The sequence below is a fragment of the Lontra canadensis genome, unplaced genomic scaffold (assembly GCF_010015895.1).
Source record: "Lontra canadensis isolate GAN:19392208 unplaced genomic scaffold, GSC_riverotter_1.0 scaffold77, whole genome shotgun sequence".
NCBI lineage: Eukaryota > Metazoa > Chordata > Mammalia > Carnivora > Mustelidae > Lontra > Lontra canadensis.
The window spans coordinates 10436299-10453419 of NW_022631071.1; the positions used below are offsets into that span (position 1 = coordinate 10436299).

A 17121-nucleotide genomic window follows, 5' to 3' on the forward strand; every position below is an offset into this window, starting at 1 on the left:
AAAACATGGTGGTATTTCTAGTTTCATGTTGAGTGATGTCAGACTTGTGAAATTCAGATACCTTTGTTTCAGTTGTACTGATTATGACTAGCACTCCATTCACCAAATTTTCAAGTATTACTGTTATGTTCTATGAATTAAAGCTTATTTTGCATTAAGGTTTCTTTAATGCCAATCAGATCTGAGTATTATTGCCAGCAGAGAAATTGTGATAGAGAATACATTTCATAATCTTTCAGATAATTAAGACTTTAAGCAGTTGCTAAATGAAGTAAAAAGTAAAAGCATAGTTTATGAAGAGAGCCACGGTTTACAACAATTTGAGTTTTAATATCACATGATTCCAATGGGTAATATTTTCACTTCTGTTGTATCTTCTGCGATCTTAGTAATAGTTGTTGATTGGTATTAATAAGTGTTATGCTTTTAGGAAAGGACTTGGCCCATCTGATCTAATTTTAAGTCACTTTTAGCAGTTATTGAGCTAGTTAATTTTGTGGAGAAGAATTAAAGTCACATAATGCATTTAAAATAATTATTGATAGGTATCACTATTGCCATTTTGTTAATTGTTTTCTGGTTGTTTTGTAGTTCTTTTCCCTCTCTTGCTTTCTTCCTTTGTGATTGATGAGTTTCTATAGTGTTATGTTTGACTTTCTTTCTCCTAATATTTGGTGTATCTTTGATACTTTTGAGTTTGTGGTTACCATGAGGTTTATATATAACTTCCTAAATAAGTAGTGGTCTGTATTAATTTGATCATAACAAGAAAAGCAGGAAGTATAAGGAGAAAAGAATTGTTTATGCTTTAAATTTGTAGATCAATTAATAATGTAGCATCTAATTGAATTAGTGTACAGACATTAGAATTCAGGTTATGAATATCTTCAGCATTTCTTTCCAAAATTTGTTTTTGTTTTTTAAGATGTTATTTATTTGAGAGAGAGCATGAGCAGGGGGAGGGACAAAGGGAAAGGGAGAATCAGAGTCCCCGCTGAGCAGGGAGCCCCATGCTGGACTAGATCCCAGGACCCTGGGATCATGACCTGAGCTGAAGGCAGATGCTTAACCAACTGAGCCACCCAGGGCACCCCTCTTTCTAAGAATTGTTATAAAACTCATTAAGTGTAAGATGATATCTGACTTGACTACTAGAAATTTTTGGTGGTACTCCCTGAACTGAACTATGATATATTGTTATAAAACAAAAGGATATATTTATTCCAGTATATATTTCTTTTATATATCCTGTTAAATGGAACCAGTAGTCTACCATTAAGATATTCAAAATATACTTTTATTTATGTTCATGTTCATCTGCTTTTTCCCTAGTACACATCAATTGAATAGGAAGAACTGGAAAATAGAGAACTTTGGCATGGATATTGGTATATCATGAGACAGGACAGTTTCTCTCAAGTTTTATCAGGGATTTCTACCTTTGTAGTTATATACCCCCATTTAATTCGGCAATTACCTTGGGAGTTTAAACTCCCCAACAAAGATACGGCATTTGAAAAATTTTAGTTAATTAGGAATAATTTTGTTGTGAAGGTTATTATACCTTTTGAAATGATTAGTATCATACGTCTTACTATATCCTAGGATCAGTGGGAATCACTGTTACAGTCATATAAAAACTATACTCACATAAAGTAGAAACCGTCTTAGAATATCATCTTTTTGGTGGACCCGAAAAAAATATATACTACAAAATTTCATTTTAGCTCAGATGGTTATTGAGTCCTCAATTTATGCTTAGAATAGAATGACTTATAATAATGAGAATCCCTTTCTGATGATGACTTCCATGATAAGCTTTGAACTGTCTTCCTGGGTTTAAAAAAAAAAAAAAAGAAAATCTACTAGTATAAACTTCCAGAAAAGGAGTGGGTATACTTTTCTACTGGTGTTTGAGGGGAAAGAATTTCTCAGTACTTATACCATACCTAATATATTCTTTATGTTATTATTTTATCCTGCCCCAGGCCCTTTCCTGGACCATAAGAATTTCTCCCATTTAGGGATCCCTTTAGTCCTTTCTTTCAGTACACAGAACTTTTTGCCTTTCCTTTATATTTGTGTGTTAGCCTTTAGCAATTCTAAGTGTATTAGGCTATAGTACTTCTCTGAAGGGCCTTTTTTCCTGCATGATATTTATTCTCTCATGCAAACATTCTCCAAGGCCAGGCCCCATGAATATGTAAATGCAAAAAGGAAATGATTTGGGATTTCTGAAAATACTATATACTGCTTTAACTTGTGTCATTCATGGACTTTCGAATATATGTATCACTCAAACTAAGCCAACAGTGTTCCCCGAAAAGGTTTCTTAGAAAACCCTACAATGAATAGATATATTAACTTATCAGTAAAGTTTATATTAAATGGATTCTTCCATCTGAAGAATATGAAGTACGTTCTCTAAGTAAATAAATAATCCATTTTCAATCTTTTTTACACAGTTATTTTGCTTAGCAGTCCTTTATCCATCCTCTTTGGGAATGTTATAAGGATAAGTTAAGCTCTTTCTATGAATAAATGGTTTCCCAAGCTTTTCTACTCCGCTAGTTTTACAAAATGAACCACTAACTGCATCTTCTTCTTGGGTCTTAGTGTGCTCTTAATTATTAGGTAACACGTATTTTAGCTATTAACACATATAGCATATTGTTATGATTTTTACATATTCCCCATCTCTAGATTATAAATTCCTTAGAGGCAGGAGCCATGACTTGCTCAGCTCTCTATTTCCCCTGGCCCCAGTTTAGAGCCCTGAAAATAGTATTACGCAGTGAAATGTGTTTAAGCAGGAACTCAAGATATTTTTGTTTTAAACAGATTTGGTTCATTTGACTTGTACGTCTTCTAAAACAGCAAGAGAAGATTTAGAACCAGTTGTGCGGAAATTGTTTACTCCATATACCGAAACGGAGATAGGTAAGAATAACAATCAGTGATTCATGATGAAAAGGTAATATAACAACTTTACTCCTTAGGTATTTCATGAAGGTTTCTGCAACCTGTTCAGAAATAGTCCTTACACATTTTAGTAACGTAAACTAGCACATTCTCTTCCTAAAAATGGGAAAATATTCACTCTGTAATGGTAAAGGAAAAATAATATGTTTCACACACAACATGTATACTTAAAGTGCAAAAGATACACATTTATATACATATATACATGTGTAAGAAAAAAGACTGCCTGTAAATCGCTCAGTTTTGGTGAAATTATGGACTTTTTTTTATAATTTTCTTCATTTTACAGATCTTATACAAAAAGTATACCTTTAATAGAAAAAGTTACCTTCATTTAAAAAAATTGAGATAATATTTTAATATTATTTTAAATAATTATGATATAATATTAATTGACAAATGTAGGAATCCTTTCTAATAATTGTCCTTTAATGTATAGCTTGCTAGTGATGTGATAAATATTTAGCTCTCAAAATATATATGCCACTATGCTACTTATTCATGGTGGAAAAGTGTTTTTCAACCATAAATTTCTAAACATTTCTCCTCATATCATAGGGGAGCTCTTGTAGGTATAAATGGAGCAAATTGTAGTGTATTTTGTATGTAATGATAAAAAAGTAGCCCAATGGATATTATTAGTTTATATGAAGTGAGGTTTATATGAAGTGAGGTTGATTTTCATTTTAGGATGTGCATGTCCACTTGAATCTTGACCAGTTTCTTCACTGAGTCATACATCTTTTTTCCTTTGGATGTTATGTTTGTTCAGGCAACCATTTATTTACTCCTACCTGTTGTATTTTCTTTTAGTTCATCTCCTATGTGTCTTGTTTTTCTAATGTAGAGATAGTATATAGTGGGGCATTTATATTTACAGAAGAAAACTGATTTTTAAGAACTAATGTCAGTATAATTAATTTCTTTTTCTTTTTCTGCCACGTAAATAAAATCCTGAAATCTGAGACTTTATTTCACTTTAGTTTGGAATTTAGTTTGTTTCCTATTTACATTTTAGTCATTAGAAAGATTCCTATAAATGTTTGGATTATTGTGAAAAATTTGATTTGCAAAGTTATGATACATGATAATATTTTCAAACTTAATACAGAATCATGGTTTTATCTTTGGCTTTGATTACCTTGCTTTTAAAAACAATTTTTTTCCTTGTTTCTGAAATTTCATTTTGTGATGTCCCAATAATACACTAGATTGGAACCTTGTATCATTGCTCTTCACTTCTTAAATGCATTTAATTTTCTTTAAAAAAAACAAGCTGAGGAAATTGCATATTCATTACTTAGAGTCCTCTAGTCATTTTAGATTTTTAAACATTAATCTTAATGGTTAAAGTGATCCCATTTTGAAATGATGTATTGTTTAGAACCTGCGTGAAATTCTTTAGTAAGAACTATGTGCTCTGAGAGGTCCTCAGGTGCACTGAGGCACTGAAAAGCTAGTTTTCACTGACACATAGGCCTTTTTATCATCAGGATGAGGTAGTGGTCATATTTTAATTAAAATGTCAGAACAAATACTGTTGTAGTAATTGAAAATGAATCACCAGATAAAGTGAGCGCTGGGCCATGGCAGGTCAAAGAGGCAAAGTCACCTGGAGAAGAGAGCTCAATTCATTTTCCTGCCTAAATGAAAAAGAACTTTATGAGCAACATCAACTTTTAGTGCATTAAAGCACATTCTTCTCTGTAGCAAAAGCACCTATTTTCATAGATTAATGGCTTTTATTATTATTTTTAATCACTTGATAGTGTTATGAAATTTTATGCTTTAGAGCATTGTAAATAGTTTGTTTTAAAATAGTGCCAAAGGAATAACATTTCTTGAGCGTATTTTTTTTCTTTTAGAGTTCTACATTTTGTTTAGTGCTGTGCTTCATAAACCTTTGTGAAAGTTTGCCTAGTTACCTTGCAAGGAAGTTTATTTATCGTAAAAGATAATGTTCTCTTCTCAAATACAGTACTTCTTTGCTGATGTATCTAAGAAATTTCAGTCGGTTTGTGAATGGTATTCCTCTATTCCTTCTACTTACTTTTTCACATTTAAGGTATGAGCTGGAGCTCTTGACATATGCTGTCTTAAAAAGCAGTTGTACCAATACTTCCAAGAGCCCTACCTCCTAGCCTCCTTTAAGAACATCCGAGACCTCTGAACCCTTCCCTATTTTCTAGTCCAGAGAAGATTCAGGTGTTTTATGTTTAATGAACCTGATTGTACAGGTGAGAAAATTAGGTAATTGCTCACCATTCATACCAGTCTGGATTAATTCTTTCAGACTTCAGAATATCTTTCAGAGGACTGAGTGAGCAATGGTATTATCCTAAATGGCTTCTTATTTTACCCAGGAAATTGAGATTTTCTATATGAATTTAAACAAGAATTTCATTAGTACTATATCTTGAAATGTCTACAATGTAGTATCATTACTGTACCAAGTTCTTTCTCTTTTTCCCTTGGTTGTGCGTGGCATGTGCAATTACCTCATCCCATCTCGCCCATTTCCCATCTCAAAAAACCAAAACTACCTAAAAACAAAAATTACCCTTAGAGGTGTTATTTTGAGGTCTGTGGCTGATGAGGATGTTAGGTAATTGTTGGGCTCAGAAGTCAAATGCCTTATCTTAATTCCTTTTTGCATGTGTTATATCCAGACTAGGTCACAGCTGTGACAGTATCCTACACTCTTGGCCTCATGCTACTCTGCTATGTTGCTAATAGTCTCTTCCTAAATACGACTTGTAACTGTAGGCCATTTATTGCTTGTATTTGGTATGCCATTGATTTTTTTCTGCCTACCATATTCTGTACTTAACCCAGTTTAATTTGCCTAAGATCTTTTTCTAAATTACGTATTACTTGTTCAGTCCTTTATACTATCTAATGATGAAATGAGCTATTACAGAAAACCAGTTCTATTCCTGATTTGGTGATATATTCCTATCCAAACCTCAGCAGCTTTAATATTTTTTTGACACCTGTATAGTTTGCAACTGCATGTTATTTTTTCAACTATCTCTGCCTTCCAGCTGACCTCAAGAAAGATGAAGCAATTACATGTCTTTTTGAGGGTTTTAAGGTCAAAGCCTGATAACTCCCTTCTATCTAGAGCATTTATCTTCAGCCTGTGTCAACTTTTCATCTTCCTCATGGTTCCTTCTCAATGCTTCAAGCTCTATGAAATTTCTTTCCTATAATCTATTGGATTATTCATTTTTCCCAACTTCTTTTGAGTTAAAGTCCTCCTTTGAGCTGTAATGTTCATGAAATACAAGATAAACTCTTTTAATGTATGCTTAGAAATGGACTGAGCAATATTAAAGGAATTCCAGACCTTAGCCCACTTTTCTGCAATGCTCCTGGAGTCTGGTGTTGCAAATCACAGGTGGTATGTTTAATTATCCTCCCATAAGATTTAGTGAAACTAAACTTAAAATTAGTAAGTTTACTAAGAGCCATATGGCTTTAGCTGTGAAATATGAATTCTTGTGTTCCTTTATTTTGTCAGTAAATAGGTTTCACAGTCTGTCATGTGTTCACATGAAGTTAGTGGCACCTTCGACTCATAGATCTTAGCATTAGGAAGGGACATCATAAGGGATCACTTCTTCCATTCAGAGTTTCTTTATCATATCACAATAATAATTATGGATTATTCATAATGAACTAGAGAAATAACATATTTAGTATTCTTGTAGTGGAGATATTTTAAATTAAATATAACAAAACCCTATTTATCCTGAATTGGGCATTCTTACTAATTGAATACTGCAATTAGCAATGAATTTCACTACATTGATTACCAATTTAACAATAAGAAATATTTAACTGTTATGCCTCCATCAGAAAGGATGAATACCCAACTTTTGTAGCAACATGGATGGGACTGGAAGAGATTATGCTGAGTGAAATAAGTCAAGCAGAGAGAGTCAATTATCATATGGTTTCACTTATTTGTGGAGCATAACAAATAGCATGGAGGACAAGAGGAGTTAGAGAGGAGAAGGGAGTTGAGGGAAATTGGAAGGGGAGGTGAACCATGAGAGACTATGGACTCTGAAAAACAATCTGAGGGTTTTGAAGGGGCTGGGGGTGGGAGGTTGGGGGAACCAGGTGGTAGGTATTGGAGAGGGCACGGATTGCATGGAGCACTGGGTGTGGTGCAAAAACAATGAATACTGTTTCGCTGAAAATAAATTAAAAAAAATTTAAAAAGAAATATTTAACTAGATAATTACACGTTTTGCATTTTCTTTATGATTCACAAGGTGCCCCGTGGTCTTGAGTAATCTTAATATATATCCGTTCTTATCATTATACAGAATTTGAATTTTGGTTCAGATTCAGGCTAAAGAAAATCCTATAGTCAGTAAATATATTAACAACAATATTTTCTGTTTTCAAGCAGAGGAAATTTAATTATAACATTTCTAAGGAAGACTGGCAAGGAATATTAAGATAGCAAAGAATAGGTTTTAGGTATTAATAAGGTTGAACCTTTTAATAAGCACATCGTACTTTGATTATATCCTGATTTCATCCTGAAAACAGGATGAAAATCAATATAGAAATTGTTCTTTGAATGTCTGTTGTATGCTAGCCCCTGTGTATTAGGAAACATGAAAAATCAGTAGACTAAGGACTAAGTCTGCTTTATATGTGCATCTCTATCTCCTAGCCCAAGCCTAACACACATAATAGATGTTCACTGTTAAATGAGAGAATATGTGCTAAAAACAACTTTACGTCTCACAACATTGTTTTTGTTGTTGGTTGCCATTACTTTTGTAATCCAGTAGGACAAAGCGTTAGTGAGTTATGGTATCAATATCTTAATCTTGTATATACTATTTTAATAACCGCTTTATTGAGATATAATCCAGTTCACCCAAACTATAAAATTCAATGTTTTTTTAATATATTCACCAAATGGTTCAAACATCACCACAGTCAATTTTAGAATATCCTCATCATCTAAAATAGAAACCCTACACCTGTTAGCAGTAATCCTTCACCCCAATTCCCCCAGCCCTAAGTAACCATTAATCTACTTCCTGTCTCTCTAGATTTATCTCTTCTGGACCTCTCAATGCTGTATAGGTCATTGACTTAATAAATAATTTTTCGAGTTTGTTTGTTTATGTGAAACATAAAAAAAATTGTTATCTTCTCCAGTGGCATAATTTAAGGATGAATGTGTTCAGAAGCACTTTGATATTGCTCTAGAGAAATAATAGAAATCCAAGAGAACACAATTGGAGTTATACCTAAGTAACTTACTAGTAATCAAAATAATTTTTTTTAAATCTAACTTGTCTAAGGTTGCAAAAGTCATCATTGCTTGAAATATATACGTGTATTAGAGTGTGTGGATAAAGATTGACTATTTTTTTTACATACAAAGCTCTGATTTACTACACTATATAATCATGGCTTTGCTTGTAATTGGCTACATATTATATTAATTGACAGGCTTATTGTGCTGTAGATGTGAGTAAAGTTTATGTCTACATTTAGAAAATGAAGAAGTTGAAAAACCAAGACTTCTGTGGGCTCTTTACTTCAATATGAGAGATTCTTCAGATGTCAGCAGGAACTCTTATAATGATTTGCCATCCAACGTTTATGTCTGCTCTGGCCCAGACTGTGGTCTAGGAAATGATAATGCAGTCAAACAGGTAAGCTGTTGTTGTTTCTCAGTTTTGTGTTAAAAAGTTGGTGTGATAGGAAAAGTAGATTGTTTTTTCCCTCTGGGATGTGGGAAAAAAGACTAGAAAAGCATCTTTGTCATTTAATACCCCCAGATTTTTTCCTATGAATGACAAAGCTTCTTTAAATGTACTTTAAATACAGTATCCAATATTTTCACATTCTTGACTATAAGGATGAATTTGCAACTGAGCGTTTATGAGTTTCATTATGGGAATAAGGATGCAAGATGTTAGAAATACATATTCTGAAAAATAAAAGTTATGCCAGTTTTCTAAAGAAATATTGCTTTTAATTTAAACTGTTGGCCTATTGTTTTATTATTTTGAAATATACTAACCGCATTTATTTGTTAACCTCTGAGTCATTTCAAAAGGAGTCTAAGTAAGTAAGTAATCACATACAAAATGTAATTTTTAAGTGGTCTTAAAGCATTTTCTTATTTTGGAAAAGAACTTGTAACAAAGTTTTTCAGAGTTAACATGATTCCTTTAATGTTTTGACACAAGTTGGTGTCCCAAAAGTGTCATACCTGCTGAGGAGTATGTTAAATCAAGGTGGAATTTTGTGACAGCACTTCTGGGCAGGGCTATAAACTGGTACAGCGCAAGCTGACACAAGCTGTACACTTCTCTGTACCTGACAGGAAGAAAAAAACAGAAAATACATATATTTTTTTGAGGCACAAGTCTAAACTTTTCACAGATACAGTTGGCATATCTGTCTGTTGAATCAATGAGTGAATAATTTAATGTTAAGACCACAGATGGATAAAAAAAAAAAAAGACCACAGTTGGAAGATTCAATCCAACTAGTGGCAGGGATCTCATAGGAACAAACGGCTTCATTAACCCTTTAATTTTAATCATAGTAGCAAGGCCATGACCCCATGTATCTATAGTTTCTTGCCTCATTCTTTGTTTCTCATCTTCATAGCCTAATGGTGATTCTTGATAGTCCTATTCAACCAGTGATATCAAAAGTGGGAAGTCATCCATCATTCAATCAGTTGAATAGGAACCCAAGATTGTTCAAGTTCTACATTTTTTAAAAGATTTTATTTATTCATTTGACAGAGATCACAAGTAGGCAGAGAAGCAGGCAGAGAGAGGAGGAAGCAGGCTCCCTTCTGAGCAGAGAGCCTGATGTGAGGCTCCATCCCAGGACCCTGAGATCATGACCTGAGCCGAAGGCAGAGGCTTAACCCACTGAGCCACCCAGGCACCCTCACAAGTTCTACATTTATGACTTAAAATGACCAAGGAATTTTTGCTTTGCTGTTCCATTTTTCTCCAAGCAGAATTGCCAACATGTTTTCAGCCAGATAGCTTAGGTCATTTTTTAAAAAAGATTTATTTATTAATCTCAGAGAGAGAATGTGTGCACAGAGGGGCTGGGGGAGAGGAAAAGAAGCAGACTCCCTACTGAGCATAGAGCCTGATACGGAGCTTCATCTCCTGACTCTGAGATCATGACCTGAACTGAAATCAAGAGTAGGATGCTTAACTGACTGGGCTACCCAGGCCCCTAGCTTAGGTCATTTTTGTTCCTGAGTGGACTGTAATGTTTTTTGACCAAAATGGGAAGACTTTTTACATAAGGGCTTATTATACAAGTGCTAATATGATCTTAACTATCAGCTAGAAGATTATAATTAAAGGATAATTTTGTTATGAGGTAATTTGCCTCCCAAGAAGATAAACTTTGGTGTTATCGTAGTATAAAACAATAATAATGCTACTTTTGGTACTAATTATATACTATTAAATATGAGTAGTTTTAAATCATTATATAGCTTTAAACCTCACATCATTTTGGGGAGAAATAATACCTACTGTAAAGGGCATCAGTAATAATATTTACAAATAGCCAGTGTATTTAAATAAGCTTTTTTCTAATTCCAGTAGTCCATCCTATGTTCAGCCTAATTGATAACTTCTATTTTCCAAATTGTCTACAAAAGCTCTTAGAGCATCACATAGGCTTTGTCTGTGTAGCAAACATAAGCACCTGGAGACTTTTTTTTTTTTTTTTACAAATGCTTTATTTTATCAGTTAGCAAGTTTGCATCTGCTTTTCCTATTGTAAATGTATAGATATTTTTAAAAAAAATATTTATTTATTTGACAAAGAAAGAGATCACAAGTAGGCAGAAAGGCATGCAGAGAGAGACAGGGTGGGGGGAAGCAGGCTCCCCGCTGAGCAGTGAGCCCGATACGGGGCTTGATCCCAGCACCCTGAGATCATGACCTGAGCCGAAGGCAGAGGCTTAACCCACTGAACCACCCAGGTTCCCTAATGTATAGATGTTGAATAACATAGACCTATCTTCCTTGTGTTCATATGGAACTATTTATGATTTGAAAACATACTATAAATATAAAGTGCCCTGTGTTTACTACAGGTTAAAGTTGTATGCAGGAGGAGTACACCAATACATTCTCTATTATCACCACAATGATGCTAGCATAAGTAACCTAAGTGATAACTGTGATTCTGTGTCTTGTTTGTTACTTCAGGTATTTTTTTTTCTTTCTGAAACTGACATAGGATATATCTTAATACAGATAGTGTCTCATTTACCCACACATACTGATGAACAGACTGGTCTATAGTTCTGCACTCCCAAGATCATTGATAGCTCACTCCTCCTTCAGGAGCCAAGTGTCTCCTAGGAGGTGCCACTACAATGAGAACAATAAGTATACAGTAATGTACCCTTTGTATTATATTCCAGGTTAAAATGGTTTAAATTGGCTGATGTGAGGAGCTTAACCACCATTTAGAATATTGTCTTTATGGCATATTAGCAATTTGTTTTTAACTTTTGGTACAGAATTTATAAGTTGAAGACTAGTTTTATAGATCATATGGTCTATCACGTTACACACATATTGCAATATCATTCATTTTCTCCATCTCCATGCCATTGAGGGAGAGGGAAATTTTAGGTATCACATTTTCTACAGCTACCATTCACTGAGCATTTTCTGTGTACCAGACAATATCATAAGTATCATATGTATATTATTTCATTTCGTCCTCATAACCCTATGAAGTAAGTATCCGTGACATACCCATTTTACAGATGCAGAAACTAAGACCCCAGAAGGCTAAATAACTTGTCCAAAGATCACAGACCTGGTAAATTTGTGAGCCAGAACTTAAACTCGGGTCTTTTGGACCCCAGTGCTTTTATATTCACCTAGTGTGCTGTGCTACTTTCATCTTGTTAATGTGAGTACTTCCTAAATACATTAAACTTCTAGATTGACAAAATATTGTTTTGTTTTGTCTAGATGTATGTTAAATAAACATAGGAATGTCTTCAGTAACTCAGTGTGTCCTCTCTATACTTACCAATATGAAGAAAACCAGTCACAATATAATTATTCCTTTTTAATTTTTTTAACCACATGAAACTCTCTACTCTTTAAGCTACCTTATGGCTTAAAAAGGTGAGAAGGATTGGGGTGCCTGGCTGGTTCAGTCAGTTGTGCATCTGACTCTTGATTTCAGCTCAGGCATGATCTCAGCCATGCTCCATGCTCGTCATGAAGCCTGCTTGAGATATTCTACCTCTCACTCTACCCCTCCTTGCTCATGTTCTTTCTCTCTAAAAAAAAGAAGTGGGGGACAAAAAAGGATTAATAGTTAACAATTAACTACTCTAAACTAACCTGTATTTGCGACAACTCTTGCAATTGAGGCTTAGTTGACAAATGAAATGCAGCAGACCAAGAAGTATTAGATAGACGTTCCAGAGCATGGCTATTGACCCTAAAAGGTTCCAGCAGTTAGGGAGAGGAGATGGGAAGGGCTGGAGACTGGCTCTAGGAAATTGGCATCAGTGAGGGCCGGTGGCAGATAGGCTGATGATGAGAATGCCTACAAGCAGGTAGAAAACATATAAGGGTGGTGTAGCAGCCTGCAATTGGTTAGCAGTCCTCAGAGGCAGATTATGACAAGGACATATGGAAACAAGAGTGTGGAATCCAGCCACAGGGACTGAGGTACAGGAGAAAATGTATCCTACAGGTAGGTAACAAAAAGGAGATAAGGTGTGAGACACAGAGGAACTAAGAATAAAAGTAAAATAATATTAATAATAATTATTATATTTATATTCAACATTTCTATAATATACAGTTTTAGAAGTTCTTTAGTTCATTTTTAAATTTTTTTTTAATTTTAATTTTTTTTAAGATTTTACTTATTCATTTGACAGAGATCACAAGCAAGCAGAGAGGCAGGCAGAGAGAGAGAAGAAGGGAAGCAGGCTCCCTGCTGAGCAGAGAACCCCAATGCGATGCGGGACTCAATCCCAGGACCCTGGGATCATGACCTGAGCTGAAGGCAGAGGCTTTAACCCACTGAGCCACCCAGGCACCCCTAGGTCATTTTTTAAAAAATGTATATTGGGATACTACTCCACACCAGGAACTAAGGATCCAGAGTTGATTAAAACCCAGTTCTTGTCATCCCTGGAGGAATGTAAAGGAGAAGAACATGTAAACAAACAACAGTATAGTACAGTATATGCAATAATAGAATAATATCCAAAGTTCAAAAATAATACAGAGGAGTCATGAGCTCTCTTTAGGAGTCAAAGAACTTTGCAGAGAGGGATATAAAAGATGAGTAGCAGCAGTTCCTCATACAAATGGAAGATAACTTAAACATTCCAGCATCTGTACCAATCCATAATAGAAACATCCTAGTATGTTTAAGAAAGTGTACAAAAGTAATTATTAGTGAAGCAAAAGTCTGAAAAGGTGAACATGGGATGGAGTAAATGATAAGGCCAGAGGAATAGGCCTGTAGGGTTTTGTATGCCATAGCAAAGATACTGGATTTTTAGCCTTTTAAGAAATGGGGAGTCACTGAAGAGTTTTAAACCAGAAAATGGCATAGCCAGTATTTCATTTCCATAGACCCCCCCCTCTGAAAGCATCATGGAAATGGATTGCATGGGGGAACCCTAGATGCAAGGTGACCAGTTCTGAGATGTTGCAGTTGTCTAAGGGAAGAACGATGTATGCCTGGGCTATATCTATAGGGATGGAAAAAAATGGAGTCAAGAACCAATAGATAAGATTGTCAGAATTTGGCCGTTGATTGCATGCAGAGAGTGAAAGGAATTAAGGGGGGGAGAACTTCTATAGGCAGACAAGGTTGAGATAAATGACAAAAAGAGGAATTAAAGAATGAGATAGAGGTTCTGACCTCATTCCTCCTGCTTCTAGGAGCTGTCTCCAGCAAAGACCTGTGGTGAGTTCCTGGGGTGGAGAGTAAAGCAGGCATCTCAAATATTTAGTTTAAAAATAATCACAGTAAAATGGCATGTCCAAAAAATATACCCTTGAATTATACTGAAGAAGGAAAGTATTTTTCTCTCTATCCCTTCTTTCAATTTCATATCAAAGCTCAAAAGTTTCTGTTTAGTATTCCTCCACCCATTCCCAAGAAATGTCACTTTTAATCACCTGATGGACCAAACCACCTGAGTCTACCAGCTGCAGATGGCCAGATGGTCAACAGTTTAGATTTTACAGCCCCTTTTGTCTCTTCTGCAGCTACTCAACTCTGCCATTGCAGTGCAAAAGTAGCCACAGAAAACAGATAAATGAATAAGAGTAGCTGTGTTCCAATAAAATGTTTTTTACAAGAATAGCAGGCTGGATTTGGCCTGTGGACCATAGTTGTAAACTCCTGGCCTGAGGGATGACTTCATGTGCACGTCAGGAAGAAGGATTAAAGTGGTACAGAAAACCATTGTTGCCTTTAAAATAAGCATATACTTTAAATCTTTAAATGACTTCTGTTTACCATAGGAGAGAGTGCAAGCTCCCTAGTGTAGCAGGGACCCGTTATCTAACAATGAGCTGTATTCATCTAAATAAAAGTAAGGATATGTTTAGAATAGAATAGCAATGTTTCTTGTCACATTTGCTCTCGTGCGCGCGCGCGCGTGTGTGTTGTTCATTAAAATCACATTCAGTTTCTTACTCTCTTACCCTGCGAGAGTAAACTCATCTTAGATCTTGACATTTGGGGGCTCCTGGATGGGTCAGTTGGTTAAGCCTTTGACTCTTGGTTTCAGCTCAGGTCCATGAGATCCAGCCCCTACATAGGCCCGCATCAGCCATTGTTGGTGGAATCTGCTGGAGATTCTCTTCCAGCCCCCGCCTGCTCCCCCACCCCTCACACTCACATGTGTATGCTCTCTGTCTCTCAAAGAAATAAAATCTTTAAAAATAAGATAAAATCTTGACCTTTTAACTTACATTATTATTACAGTGATAACAGCTACCATATATAGAGACTTGGTCTCTGCCATTTCACAGGCAAGGAATGCAAGGCTCAGAAGTTGATTAAGCATTCCCCCAAACTATATTGCTACTAAGTGGCAGAGCCAGCATTTGCATATGGCCATCTATTCAGAGTACATGATCTTGAACACCATGTTATACTCCATGAAGCCCGGAGGGAGTTAAATTATACCAGAAAAGCAAATAGTTGAATAGTGAAGAATTTTCTTGATTTTAATAATGACTTGTGATCTCTGTCAAATAAATAAAATCTAAAAAAAATGTTTAAAATAATGACTTGTTAAAAATATTACATGCTAAGTTTGATTTTACAGCTATCATAGATAGTCTCTATTGGGAATTTACATAAAGAATATTAAGGGAAATTACATTTCTGCAGACATTGTAGAATGAATGTCCTTAAATTCTCAGCTATCTAACACTTGATAATATGAGCAAGTACTGATATATTTGGGGGTGGGCCTGAATGCATGTATAGAATTGGAGAGAAGTCATGGAATTCTGAAAGCAGATTTTTAGAAGGTCATGTATACTTGATAAAGTTCTATAACTTAAAATAAATTTTCAAGGGTGATACTTCATTTTTTAAAATAATTTCAGAAAGGCATATACATTTTAAGCTGATATCCAGAAACTATTGTGTCCTTTCTTCCCTTGCCAGGCTGAAACACTTTTCCAGCTAATCTGCCCCAACGAAGACTTCTGTCCACCCCCACCAAATCCTGAAGACATTATCACTGATGCAGACAGTTTACAACCGGAGGCTTCTGAATTCAGTGTCATACCAGAAGCTAACTCAGAGACTCCCAAGGAAAGCACAAGCCTGGGAAACCCAGAGGAGGCCTCTCAATAATGGATATACAGCAAATTGAATACCCCACTTTGGAAATCCCTCCTGGCCTCAGGGTCTTCTTCATGGAAGAACTGAAAAATGTTAGAAAATGGCAGCCAGTTGACATACATAATTACCAAGAGGAGCAGGTCATAGAAATCCAAAAGGGGATTTTCCTTAAAGAGGACATTGTAAGAACACAAAACACTTAAAAAGCACATTGGCTTGCCTGCTTCAAGATACCAAACTTGTAGAATTAGCAGATAAATATAAATGGATTGGCTCCCGGGGTATAGTAGCTATGGATATGAAAGTGTACCTATGCATTGTTAATAATTCTGTCATATTCAGAAAGCTTTTTCTTACCGCTTTGGATCTTTGTTTGAAAGCCACATCTTCAAAAACGGGTCACCTATTCCCTATAAAAAATATTTTTTTATTATTTTGATTCTGTTTTCTTTATGGGTATGGGCATCATGACACCAATGATAAAAGCACATGTAAATAGTGGAGGAAAGCTTAAGTATCATGATCTAGGCAGGAGCCTGCTGTGTTTGGAAAAGGTTTTTTTTTTTTTTTTCCTATCTTGAGAATTATTGAAAATGCCAGTATTAAAGTACACATTTTTATAAATCATGAGTCCATTACTCAACATTTTTTAATGTTAGTAGTGATATTTTTAATGTGACTCATTTACACACTAGGAGAGCTTTTTAGGACTGAAGAAATGGAAGGAAAAATTTGGATCTGCTCATTAGTATGCAGAAATTCTGTTTAGTCAGGTAACTAAAGCCTAATTGTATATGGACCCAATTTAATCCTAACTACCCTAATGATATTAGACTAATGGTTTAACTTATATCCCTCACTTTCTCCATATGTAAAGTGGAAACTGTTACACGTTGCCTACTATAGGAGAATAATTTTGAAGATAAAAGCAATGCAATCCTTAGAATGGTATTTCTAAGGGGAAAAAAGTTGTTTTCCCCTTGATTTGGAGGTGAATATCAAAAATCTCATGCAGCAAATAATTGCTTGCTGTCAATCCCTCCAACACAAAAGATCACAATGTTTTTATTGCAACTAAGCTTTTAAAAAAAACCTGTTTCCTAAATTAGTATTTTGTAGTCTTCTAAGACTTATAAGACCAGTAAACATAGTAACATGGAATTGTGGTTTTGAATCTTAAAAAGGAAAGCACGCTATAAATTCTTCATATTCCTTTTCTGCTAGGTAAACCTGAACCACTAA

The 17121-nt window shown here is 35.0% G+C and overlaps 1 protein-coding gene across 2 annotated transcripts in view; it reads left to right on the forward strand.

Moving 5' to 3' along the window:
* CHM (CHM Rab escort protein) overlaps positions 1-16313 on the forward strand; it is a 210410-nt gene extending 194097 nt beyond the window's left edge. For both annotated transcript variants that reach the window (XM_032881813.1, XM_032881814.1), the window contains exons 13-15: positions 2842-2940; positions 8515-8675; positions 15700-16313. In XM_032881813.1, the coding sequence (XP_032737704.1) occupies positions 2842-2940; positions 8515-8675; positions 15700-15891 (452 nt within the window). In that variant the 3' untranslated portion in view covers positions 15892-16313. The remainder of the gene's footprint in view (positions 1-2841; positions 2941-8514; positions 8676-15699) is intronic.
* Positions 16314-17121: the final 808 nt, after the last annotated feature.